Genomic DNA, 13784 nt, shown 5'->3' on the forward strand with positions numbered 1-13784 from the left:
AGGAGGAACCTATGAAGCTAAAAAAGACTCAACAATATATCAACAAATGTAATGTGGACTTGGTTGAATATTCAATACGCAACTATAAAAACATTTATGAAATAATTAAGGAAGATTTAAAGCCAATGGGATATTAGGTGATATTAAGGAATCATTAAATACTTTAAGATATAATAATAGTATTGTGTTTATGTTAAAAACAATAGTATTCTTGGGGCCAGCCCTGGCAGCCTAGTGATTAAGTTTGGTGCACTCCGCTCAGCAGCCCAGCTTCAGTTCCCGGGCCTGGACCCACACCAGTCGTCTGTCAGTGGCCATGCTGTGGTGGTGGCTGACATACAAAATAGAGGAAGATTGGCAACAGATGTTAGCTCAGGGCAAATCTTCCTCAGCAAAGAAAATAATAATAATATCCTTATCTTTATTTTATAGATAGAAGAATATGATATACAGGATTTCCTTTAAAATGATTATCAATAATAAAATGGTACTTGTTTTTACAAAAACTATTTATCCCATTTTTTAGGAATATATCTATTCCATAAAACTGAGGCCTCTTCTTTAGAAAATATAAGCATGTCTCAGTTTCCTTTGTTATCTCAAACCCCAGCTGCATCTCATAAACCATGTCCTTCTTAATTTATAAGTTTGCAAAAAAGAGTGCTGCCATATTTAGGATGGACAAATGGTAAATGAACCTCACAACCTAGAACAGATGATAATTAACATTTTTTTTTTTACCTAATTCCACCACAAATGTCAAGTTCTGATTTATGAAAACAGAAAAACTAATAGGCGGTCAAGAAGGGAAAAGAAGTATTTACACAGACAATCATGTTACTCTGATGTTCTATGGCTTACTGGTGGAAATTAGTTCTTAGGAATTTTAACTGCATGATAGTAAAAATCCTAAAATCAATTGTGCTGTTTAAATCATAGAAACTAAAGTATAGCCAGGAGTATGTTTTTAAAAATTAAGAGTAGAAAAACTAGAAGAAAAGAAAATTAAAAGTCCCCTGAAATCAAGCAAAGCAAAACCCAGTTTTGTCATTCCTTTCTATTCTTAACTGGAATGTGGCCAAGTCCGTGGTGTATAGGAACAGGTAAGGCAGCAACTCCCACAGAAATGGTGCTGGGCTCCTGCCTCTGGGCGGGGTGGAGAAGGGCGAGGCGGGCCCACGCTACGGCTGCCCACAATGAGAAGAGCCTGGCAAATCACAAAAGTCACACTTTAAAGGCAGCAGTGAGCGCTGGCAGTGACTAGACCAGATGGACTAAACCTTCTGAGCAGGAAAAGCACAGAGGTGAGCTGACGAGGGGCAGAGGTGTTTTCCTCAGAAGCAACTGCAAACCCCAGTCAAACGTGAGGCTGCTGACGGGGGTGGGGGACCCTCATGGAGACCTTCCAGGTGCTGCCACCTGGACTCTAACTGAGGCTGGAGCAGCTGGAGGCTGAGAGTCGAGATCGGAGCCCTGGAGAGAGCTTCTGGGGCAGAGACACCAGCACAGATTCTGTCATTCGAGCGCATGGAAGAGGCAAACTTGGGGATCAAGGACCTCAAAAACAGAACCAGCTTCCTCCTCAAATATCAGGAAACAGAATCTAGCAATCTAGGTAAAAGATAATACATTATGCCCAAGTCGGATTTATTTTAGGAATGAAAGGTTAGTTTAATGTTTGAAAATTAATTGGTGAATTAACTATATTAACAGAAAAAGTGTATCATATAATCACCTTGATTAAAAAAAAGCACTGACAAAATTCAACAGCATTCATTATTTTTTAAAAAAGGAAAATTCCTAAATCTGATAAAGAATTCCTACAAAAATACTACAGCAAATTTCATACTTAATGTTGATACATTGAAAGATGACTCCTGAGATCAGGAACAAGAAAGGATGCCCACTATTTCCACTTCTAGTCAACGTTGTACTGAAAGTCCCACCCAGTGTCACAAGGCCAGAAAAAGAAACAAAAGCCTTAAGAAGCAGGAAGGCAGACGTAAAACAGTCATCTGCAGATGGCAGGATGGTGTATGTAGAAAATCTCAAAGAATCTACAAACTTTTAGAATTAAGTGAATTTAACAAGTTCACTGGATATAAAGTGAATTGTGATTGTAACCAAAAGCACAATCCATGAAAGAAAAAATTAAGATGGACTTCATCAAAATTAAAAACACCTTCTCTGTGAAAGATACTACTAAGAGAATGAAAGACAAACCACAGACTGGGAGAAAATCTTTCTGAAACATTTATCTGATAAAGGACTGGTATCAAAAATATACAAAGAACTCTTAAAAGTCAACAGTAAGAAATGACAACCCAATTAAAAAATGGGCCAAAGACCCGAACAGACACCTCACAATGAAGATATACAGATGACAAGTCAGCCTATGAAAAGATGCTCCACATCATATGTCATTAGGGAATTGCAAATTAAAACAACAGAGAAGTACCACTCCACACCGACATTCTAAAATGGCTAAAGTTCAAAACACAGATAACAGCAAATGCTGACAAGAATGTGGAACAACAGGAACTCTCATTCATTGCTGGTGGGAATGCAAAATGGTACAGCCACCTTGGAAGACAGTTTGGCAGTTTCTTACAAAACTAAACATACTCTTACCATATGATCCAGCTATCCTACTCCTTGATATATATTCAAAGGAATTGAAAACTTATGTTTATACAAAAACCTGCACACAGATATTTTATAGCATCTTTATTCATAACTGCTGAAACTTAAAAGCAACCAAGGGGCTGGCCCAGTGGCACAGCAGTTAAGTTCACATGTTCCGCTTCGGCGGCCCAGGGTTCGCCGGTTCAGATCCTGGGTGTGGACATGACACCGCTTGGCACGCCATGCTGTGGTAGGCGTCCCACATGTAAAGGAGAGGAAGATGGGCACGGATGTTGGCTCAGGGTCAGTCTTCCTCAGCAAAAAGAGGAGGATTGGCAGCAGATGTTAGCTCAGGGCCAATCTTCCTCCAAAAAAACAAAAGCAACCGAGATGTCCTTCAGAAGGGGAATGGATAAACAAACTGTGGACCATCCAGACAATGGAATATTTTTCAGTGCTAAAAAGAAACGAGCTATCAAATCGTGAAAAGACATGGAGGAAATTTAAATGCGTATTACTAAGTGAAAGAAGCCAATCAGAAAAGATTAGATGACATTTTAGACGAGGCAAAACTATGAGAAGATTAAAAAGATCAGTGGTTGCCAGCGTTCGCGGGGAGGGAAAGTCACAAATAAGTGATGCACACAGGACTTTGAGGGAAGTGAAACTATTCTGTGTGATGCATACATCATTAGTACACATTTGTCAAGACCCACAGAATGCACAACACAAAGGGTGAACCCCAAGGTAAACTATGGACTTCAGTTAATACTAATGTACCAATATTGGTTCATAAATTGTAACAATGTATCAGACACTATTACAAAATGTAAGTAATAGAAGAAATTCTATTTCTAAACATCAGCAACAGGCAAATAGAAAGTGAAGTTTTAAAAACAATAGCGCTAAAAAACATCAAATAACAAAAACACGTTACCTTTTGTAAAAAAAGACCTTTACAATGAAAACCACAAAGTGATATTGAGAGAAATTAAAGGAGACCCAAATATATAGAACTATATACTATATTCCTAAATTGAACTATTCTCGGTAAGAGCCAGAAGCTATGAACATGCCTTTGGGCAAGATACTTCCAATCTTGGTACTTCCCTTGATAAAGTAAGGATTCATTACCTTCCTCCCAGGGTGGCTGGTTCATGCATCAATTAGATAACAAGCAGGAAAGCTTGGCAGAGTCTGTATAAAAGAGGTCTTTGCATTAAAAGTACCCCATGTTTGCCTTCAGGATGCATTGTCTTAAACACCGCCCTCTTCTTCTTTACTGGAGTCATCTTGGCCTGGTCTCACGCTCTCCACTGGACTGTAAGACTTCTCAAACAACCAAAAAAGTCACCTGAAAAAAGTTCCCTCCAAATATTGCTTATGTGGTTACTTGTTAATACACCAGCTAGAGCAGGTGTGGCAACAAGTCTTATATTCTCTTGTGCAGTCGGCACCCAGAGAACCAAGGTCTGAGTGGGCACCTGTGCTGCTGACAAAGAGCTAGCCCCAAAGGGCCATTATTACAGGGTCCCAAACTGCCAGTCAAAAGAGAGCTCATGCAGCAACCCGTGTTCCTGCTCTGTGACAAATGCTCTTCTAAAAGAGGCCAGCACAGAGAGCAGCACGCCATGGTTCAGGAGGGCATGGAAATACACATCTAAGAAGTAAAGCAAGATGTGAGTCAACGGCAAGAAACAGGAGAGAGAAAAATGTTCTTCTTTTGAGTTTACTTTAATATGCTTCTAAAACTCAATTATTAACTGAAAATTATGACCATCTGCTTCTTGCCTAAATACAGGGGAATGACAACGTTATCTACGTTATATTTTTTAATGAACACGTACCAGAGAGTTTCTCTATTTGTTGTTGTTTCTATTCTGCATTAACCAGCTAAGTCCACATTAACTTTCTACATCCAAGTTCCTGTTAACAAAGTCTATGCTTTAGACGTGAAAGGCTCAGTCACTTACCATGATCATCGAGGAGAATATTCTCAGGCTTTAAATCTCTACAAAGGAAGAAACAACAACAAAAAGCTCAATTATTCAGAAGTTGACACTGCAATTCATCAGCAGCCTGCAGAAGTAACCACAGATGTCTCTGCTGTGAGCAACAGCAATAACGGCAGATAACAAAGCCACCCGCTGTGGATCAACTTAGGAGCCCTCCAGTCACCACAGGTTTCAGTCATCACGTGCAAGGACACGGATTCTTCAAAGGATCCATTTCAACAGGCAACGTACATCATGACGACAGTGTAAAACGAACTGCTTTGCATAGGTAAACAGATTTCAGTGAAGACATTTCAGTGACGAAATGTGCAGCCCAGTAGTAAGGAATTAGTCCTTAATAAACTTGGTTCAATTTTTCTTATCATTAATATGCTTTTCAAAATGTCAACAACTGAAAATTTCCCACACTAGAAGAACTCAGTTTTGGGGCTGAGACAGACATGGATTCGAATTCTGGCTCTGCTACTTTTCAGCTGTGTGACTTTCCCTGTCTAAGCCTCAGTGTCCTCGCGTGTAAAGCAGAGTGATCAACACCGGCCCACTTCCCGGCTGCGCGGCTTCCGGCGAGCTCAGGCCTCACAGCAGCAGCACATAGTCAACCTCAGCAACCGCCACTCGCAGCTCATCGTGAAGGTAGAGGGGGACCACAAACTTTGAATAAAAGTACATCACCACAGACTAAAATATTCAATTGTAATAGCTCAAACTATTTGTTTTTCCCCTTAGAGAAAAGGACAATTATTTTTCAAAGGATCTGTATTTAACTTTGATTTCAAGTGTGATCCTATCACAACGATCCATCTGCCCTGAGCATCACCCCTCAATCCGCGGTCACGTCACTAGAACCTACAGAGGGAACTGAAGCCAGATAAGCACTGAAACAGACAACGCGGAAACAACAAAGAGCAGGAGGATGGGCTCGGGAATGGTCTGGAAAGACAGCTCTCGCAAAACCAAGAACAAGCTAAACTGAGTGCTCCCCAGCACACCACAGCTGCAGTTAGTGCAAAACCAGGCTCCCAGGAAGCGATGGCAATCGATCCTGCTCAGTAGCTCAGAGAGGTGAACACATGCATGGGTAGCTGTGTAGAATCGTTTTCTGGAAAGACACCCATGCCACTGTGTTAAAAGTCTCCACGGAGAGAGGGACTGGCGGCGGAGGGCTACGGATGGGTGCCTTCTGTGTTTGCCTTTTCTGGCCGTGTGCACAGGCGCCTGCATTACCTGGATGAGATGTTGACCATTTTTGTTTTTTCCTTCATTCTTTTCTGTATTAAAAAGAATCCTAATAATGTTATTAAAAATAAAGCAACCCTCCTTGACAAGGAACTTGCACAGCCTCCTCCATTACGCAGTCATGCTCAACATCAACAGAACACCTGCCCACCTATCTTTAGATTTGTCTCATCAGACTTCCTAAAGCCTCGCTGCTCGCTGCTCAGAGTGTGGGCCAGTGTCACTGCGGGGCTGGACAGAGTGCAAATCGTGGGCCCAACCCAAGACCTACTGACTCGGACCCTGCATTTTTGCCTGGTCCTCAGGATTCCCTGTTCTTTAAAGTGTGCCCTAAACAACTCCCTCCAGCTCTACACTCAGCTGTCACCATCCACTGCTGGTCACCTTGTTCTGAAAGGACACGCATTGGATACAGTACACAAAATAATGATAGTAGCAGTAGTGATATCAGCTAACATCTATGGGATGCTCACCATAGGACGAGACTTGTGCTTCAGCATTCTAGGTACACCATCTCCTATAACTGTCACAAAACCTCTGTGGAACAGCTATAGATAAAGTGCTGCTCTTGGGGTGCAGCAAAGTGAAGTGGGTCCCAGAGATGCTAAACAACCAGCTGGGACAGACGCCAAAGCCACCCTTGCTCATGGCCCACCGCACACACCGCACAGTGGATATGTAGGCGTAAACAAGCATCGCAGCTTTAGGCTACAAAGTGTTGTCATCTCTTGAACCTTCCATCAAAAACTCTCTCTTCAGGCTTTTAATCAACCCAGTCGTTCCCTCCACGCCATCCGCAAGTCTGGGCCCAGGGCGCTATGTGGAGAGGACACTGGCCGCGGCCTCATCACTGCACAGGTCACTCAGCCCCTGGGGCTTGGTTTCCTCAACTGTCAGGTGAAGGAGTTTCCTAGGTGATCTTTTCATCTCCTTTCGGGTTGAAAAGGGATGATCTAATCTTAATCTGAAAACAAGAAGACAAACGACGTTCAGCATGTACAGGAGGGTCTGACCGAAGCTGAGGATAAAAGGAAGTAAGGATGTCTTCCGGCTTTTTGGTAACTCCTCCCGCGAGAGAGCCTGCTGACCTGGTGCAACCTGGATGTGCTCTGTTGTGCTCACAGGGCGTTGAACTCATCTTGTACCTCCATGTCCTGCCAGAAGCTCATTGCTGGGCTTCATGCCTCTCCTCTTCTTGATAAAAAAGTACTTTCCCATCTGTATCCCATTTCCCAACTGCTCCAGGTCCTGAATTATCCTGAGATGGTAAAACTGAAGATGATTTCTGGAGACTGCCTGCTCCTCCCGCATCCCAGCGAGTCTGCTTTCTCCTGCTGCCTCTCTGTATTCTGCTGTCAGCCCCTCCTGGGGAGAAAGACCATGCACAGACAGAGAAGACAACGGGAACAGCCTGCTGGGCACGATTCTGGAGTAGGGTAAAGAGAAAACATGGGCTGGCAGAGCCACAGTTGAAGGTCCCAGAACTCTGGCTTAACTAGAACTTCAAGACCCTAGCCTTGAAAATTAGCTCTGTTCTAACCAAAGGCATCAGGAGCAATGTTCTTGATGGGGGTGTGGGCGTGTGATGAGAAAACAGCCATTCTGAACTGCTGCTTGGGCATTTTACAGTGTGACAACCTGCTCGCACTGAGTCTGGACGTTTAGAGAAGGCCCTGAGCTTAGGGTGCCCACCATAAATTCCCATTTTGCTTTTCCTGGGGCACCTTTTAAAATGACCACTTAGAGTTGAGCCCACAAAAAGTTAGTGACCTCCGCCCCAACCACCTTATAAGTAATATGTACTTACTCCCCTGCTTTCTGTCTCCTGCTGGCTCGTCACCTGCTCATTGCATTGCCCCACTCTGTTCTGGGATCTGTAAGTAATAAATCTGGTGACTCTACTTCCTCTCTGTGCGTGCATTGAAACTGCACCTTCAACCAAAACGACCCATGCGTTTCACTTCCTCAAAAGTGGGAGCTCAGCTGATGCTGAGGGAGCTACCTGCTGACTCCACGTGGGTGGCTTGTCCCTCATTCATCAGGTCATAATCTGCAGGCTGTTCATTCAATCCACCAGCTCCAGGCCCCTCAACACAGGGGGAGGGGCAGGGCAAGGGAACAAAGGCAAAAATCCCTTTGGCTCACTCCCAAGTGTTCCCTCACAAATTCTCCAAGAAAATATGGCTCACCAGTCTCAGGCCAAGACTCTGAGGTCCAAGTCAATCAGTGGCCCTGTCCAGAAAGGCAGACCTGCCTAAGAGAAATGCCAGCAAATGGGCTTGTTCAGCTACTGTTGTTTTCAGAGAACTAGCTACCAAGAGGTAGCAATTTCCAATCTGGAGGAATGTGGGTCATATACAGATTAACAGTTCTTATAAACAGTAAAACTCACCATTCTTTAAATAAATTAACTTCTCTGTTTCAAAAAGGGTAGAAAACAGAAGACATTATCCTTTGAAGCACTTGTAAATGGTAACTATATTTCCAGTTACAGGTTCACTTGCACACTGTTCTTCTGGACTCTAGGTTATAAGCTTCCTGAGGACAAAGACCTCAAAATATGATCTGTTGCCAAGAGTGTGCTTCCAGCACACAGCTCAGGAGCATGTATACACCTGGGGCTCAATATATATTTCTGGAATGAATGAAGGAACCTTTTAGCTACAGATAAATCTAATGTGATAACAATAATCTGTACTGTCTAATGGCCTGTTATGGCCCAACTGACTACTGAAAAAGTTATAGATACAAATCACTTGCTTCTCACCATCAATCTATTACACACCAACTCCCTTCTCCTTTTTACAGTGGGGGAGATGTCATCTGCTTTTAATCCACAATTCATCCCCTAGAAAAAGAGATCCAATGCACAGCTAAACATCCATCTCCCTTAGGAAATTTCTAATGATATCTTCTCTTAATTATTTCCAACTATAGCATTCCAGACCGGTGGAAATTTCATGCTTCGCATTGTGTTAATAAAGAAAGAGTCAACTTTCTTTGGAAATGTAACAATCCAACAAAACTGCCAAGAAAAGCCTCAGGTTTCCCCTCCTGTTATGGGAAAAAGTGTCCTGAAGACAGAACACAAGACCTCGAGACCTTGTTCGTATCCATTGCTCACTAGGAAGGTGACAAGAGACAATCTCTCTTATCTGTAAACGGATGTGATACTTACCTCACAAGACTGTTGGCAAGATGAAATTGCTATTGGCCCTGATATCGGTTCCCCTACGTTAATCCCAGCATATATGGAGTTAAAACCAAAAGCACCCATCCCCTTTCCCTGCTTTTTTAGTTACATCACATGTAAATATCGGTTTCTTTAACCTTGTATCCATGAGCTTCACAGATGCAGGAAACTAGTGTTGAGATTAGATCACTCACCTCCTCCTGCACAAGGCACATAGAAGTTACAAACTGTTAAAATCCAGGTGGCCTCACACTGAAGTCTTGGCTAATTATGGGGCCTTGAAGTTTATTGCAGGAAAACAGACATCCAGAGGATATCAAGAAACTAAAGTTTCCCAGACTCCAACTCCTTGGGTTCCCAGCCCTGGAATCCACCATCCATCACGGAAGCAGACAACCAGGGACACTCACCTGCAGATTCCCTCATCTCGCCAGGCCTCTCCCTGCACATAGTCACATTCCTCACAACCTTTAAAACTCCTTGCCTCTCGTTTCTCAGCAAGACAGATCTGAGTGCTTATCCCTGTCTCTTGGCTGATGCCACCCAAAATAAACCTCTTTCCTTGCCACAAGCCTGGCATTCCAGTTTTTGGCTCCCTCCTGTGTGGCAGGTAAACGAACCTGTGTTTGTATTCAGTAACAAAATGACAACGTATGTCAAAGTGCTCTGTAAATGTTATGTGTTCTACAAATAAATGTTATTAGTATATATATTGACCATAGCTAGCAGCATTTTTTCTTATTCATATCATAGTGAATAGTTTTCTTTAAATACAGTGATACATGGAAACTAAGTAAAAGGCATGTATCGTAAGTTTAATTTGTCCATCATTATGAACTCAAACTCTGTAGAAATGATCCTGGTTGAGCAATTACTTTCGGTTGTTAACATTAACAATTGCTCTCTCTAACCACATGTGGACACCCAGCTCATGGTAAATTCATGACCTCAACAGTCTCCAGGGACAAGCTGTTTTCAGAAAACTGGTAGCATGAGACATTACACTAAACACATCTACTACTCCTGAAGTAACAGATTGTGTCCTTTCTCTTCTAAGAGGGCAGGAGGCAGGGAGCTTTGGTTTTAAATAATTTTATATCTTAAAAAACCCAAAACTCAGGGCGAGCCCAGTGGTGTAGTGGTTAAGTTTGCACGCTCCACTTCAGTAGCCCGGGCTCACAGGTTTGGATCCTGGGCATAGACCCAGCACCATTTGTAAAGCTACGCTGTGACAGCATCCCACGTTAAATAGGGGATGATTGGCACAGATGTTAGCTCAGGGCCAATCTTCCTCACACATACACAAAAAACCCCCAAAACTTCCCAGAAGCCAGTCTAATCATTTTGAATTACACATCTCCACTCACTACATAATGTTGCTCCTTCAGAATCAAAAGAAGTTATTTCCTGACCATTCAAAAAGCTACCTGTCAGCTCAGTCCTGACTCCCATGAGTAGTGCAAAGTATCCAAATCCACTCAGAAGTCCTGAAAGACGCCATGATTGTTAAGTATAGTGTCAGAAAAACACCTGGCCAGAACACTGTACAAGCCACCTGGAGTTAATTTCAGGACAAGCAGATTATCTTTCAGAATTTGATAAAACCATAAATAATTAGCCTAGATTCCACAATCGCTTTCAGTTTGTGGATGTGGTATAAGCCTTGACAGTTGGTTTTTCTTTTTTTGTAATGTAAGTGCCTGACTTAATCTTTGATTGCTGAGGCATCCACTTCAAAAGGCCATCTGAATAAACACACTAGATAAAGAGCACCCCCCCCCCAGCAAGGACACAGGATCATTTTACAGAAATCAGTGGTATTCCTACATACTAGCAATGAACAATCCAAAAATGAAATTAAGAAAACAATTACAATTGAACAAAAAGAGTAGAACACTTAGGAATAAATTTAACAAAAAAAAGTGCAAGACTTATACACTGAAAACTACAAAACACTGCTGAGAGAAATTAAAGAACATGGGAAGACATGTTCTAAATAAATGGGAAGACATCCCTTGTTCATAGGTCAGAAGATTGAATGTGGTTAAGGTGTCCATTACGCCCAAACTGATCTAGAGATTCAATGCAATCTTTAGCAGACAAAAAGACCCTTTTTTCAGAAACTGACAAGCTAATCCTAACATTTACATAGAAATGCAAAGGACCAAGAATAGCCAAAAATGTCTTAAAAAAAAGAATAAAGTTAGAGGCTTCATAGTGCCCAATTTCAAAACTTACTACAAAGCTACAGCAATCAAAATAATGTGTTAATGGCAGGAGAACAGACATATAGACCAATGGACTAGAACTGAGATTCCGTAAATAAACTCCTCCATTTATAACCAAGTGGTTTTTCAAAGATTGGCACCTGAGCTAACAACTGTTGCCAATATTCTTCTTCATTTTTTTTTTTTGCTTTTTCTCCCCAAATCCCCCCAGTACATAGCTGTTTATTTTAGTTGTGGGTCCTTCTAGTTGTGGCATGTGGGACGTCGTCTCAACATGGCCTGATGAGCGGTGCCATGTCCACGCCCAGGATCCGAACCAGCGAAACCCAGGGCTGCCAAAGTGGAGGACATTAACTTAACCACTTGGCCACGGGGCCGGCCCTCCAAGTGGTTTTTGACAAAGGTGCCAAGGTAATTCAATGGAGAGATGATAGTATCAACAAATAGTACTAGGATATAGAGTTTACCCCACCCACGCTATAATAAAAAATTAACTCAAAATGGATTTTAAACTTAAAAGTAAGAGATAAAACTGTAAAACTCTTAGAAGAAAACATAGGACAAAAATCTTAATGATGTTGGGTTGAACCAAGATTTCTCAGATATGACACTAAAAGTATGATCAATAAATAACTGATAAATTGGACTTCATTAAAATTAAAAACTTCTGCACTTCAAAAAACACAATAAAGAAAATGAAAAGACAAGCCACAAACTGTGAAAAATGTTTGCAGAGTGACGTCAGCAACATGGTGAAGTGAGTGGTTTTCTTTGTCTCTCTCCCTTCAAACTACAACTAAATGGACATTCATTGATCAATGCAGAATACTTGCACAGCACCTCAGGTTGCTGAGAGACCCGAGGTGCTACACATCAGAAGGTGGATGGACTACGCCCAGGGAGGAGGTGGAGATAGGTGAAAACTCTCCAGCCCCCAGACAGCTCAGTACCCACAAGTGACTCTCTCCCGGCTGAATCACTCATACACTGCTGTGGCCCTGAGGGTGGGTGTGCACATTGGTGTGACTGAGGAAACAGGTGACTCCAGCCCTAAGCCCCCGATGACTGCTCTTTGGACCAGCGGGAAAATCCACCACCCCACTGAGGCCCCAGGGAGAGACTTGGGTTCAGACTCAGTAGGGAGGCCTCACCCACCCAGCACAAAGTCTCTATGCAGAGGCACAAATCCATGCCATCAATCAGTATGAAAAAATATACTAAATCTCCAGAACAGAAGGAAAATGACAGTACCCAGAAAACAATCCTGAAGACACAGAAGTCTATAACCTAAATGAAAAAGAATTCAAAACAGCTAACATTCATTAAAAAACTTAATGAGTTAAAAGAGACTACAGATAGACAATGAGTTCAGGAGCTACATCACAAAAGAGCTGGATATTACAAAGAAGAACCAATCAGAAATGTTGGAGGTGAAAAAAAATGGATGACATTAAGAAAAATCTGGACTCCCTGAACAGTACAGCTGATAATATGCAGGACAGAATTAGCAGTCTGGAGGATAGGAATATAGAAACGCTTCAGATAGAGGAGGGGAGAGAACTAAGACTGAAAAGAAATAAAGAAACTCTATGAGAAATATCTGACTCAATTAGGAAATGAAACATAAGGATTACAGGTATCTCAGAAGGAGGAGAGAAGAATAATGGAGCAGAAAGCATGTTCAAAGAAATAATAGCTGAGAACTTCCCAAACCTGGGGAAGGAGCTAGAAATCCATGTGACAGAAGCCAACAGATCTCCAAACTTTATCAATGTAAAAAGACCAACTCCAAGGCATATGGTAGTAAAGCTGGCAAAAGTGAATGACAAAGAAAAAATATTAAGGACAGCAAGGCAGAAGAAAATAACCTACAAAGGAAGCCCTATGAGGCTGTCAGCAGATTTCTCAGCAGAAACCTTATAGGCTAGGAGAGAGTAGAATGATACATTCAAAACTCTGAAAGAGAAAATCTTTCAGCCAAGAATACTCTATCCAGAAAAATGTCCTTCAGATATGATGGAGAAATAAAAACTTTTCCAGATAAACAAAAGTTCAAGGAGTTCATCACCACAAGACCTCCCCCACAAGAAGTCCTCAGGAAGGCCCTCATACCTGCAAAAAAGAAATAAAGGAAGGAGTTAAAAAACCTTGAGCAGGGAGATAAGTAGAAAGACAAAATCATAAAATTGCAGCTCTCCATCACAAGAGGTTAGCAAATGCTTAACATTAAAGATAAAGGGAAGGGAAACACCAAGTATAAATATAATCTTGTCATTTTAACCACAAACTCACAACACAAGAAGAAAAAAAAGTGTGATAATAAAAACCTAGAAAGGGCAGAGGAAAGGGATGGAATCAGTTTAGTCTAAGGAAATAAGAAGCTATCAGAAAATTGACTATCTCATCTATGAGATGTTTTATACAAACCACATGATAACCACTAAACAAATAATTACAACAGAGACACAAATTACAAATAAGGAGAAA

At 41.8% G+C, this 13784-nt stretch overlaps 1 protein-coding gene across 4 annotated transcripts in view; it reads right to left on the reverse strand.

The window, feature by feature from the left end:
- The window catches only part of GRK4 (G protein-coupled receptor kinase 4), a 134320-nt gene that overhangs the window by 13505 nt on the left and 107031 nt on the right, over nucleotides 1-13784 (reverse strand). For all 4 annotated transcript variants that reach the window (XM_014832835.3, XM_044767940.2, XM_014832837.3 and 1 more), the window contains one exon: nucleotides 4599-4636. In XM_014832835.3, the coding sequence (XP_014688321.3) occupies nucleotides 4599-4636 (38 nt within the window). The remainder of the gene's footprint in view (nucleotides 1-4598; nucleotides 4637-13784) is intronic.

The sequence above is a fragment of the Equus asinus genome, chromosome 3 (genome assembly GCF_041296235.1).
Source record: "Equus asinus isolate D_3611 breed Donkey chromosome 3, EquAss-T2T_v2, whole genome shotgun sequence".
NCBI classification, from domain to species: Eukaryota; Metazoa; Chordata; class Mammalia; order Perissodactyla; family Equidae; genus Equus; species Equus asinus.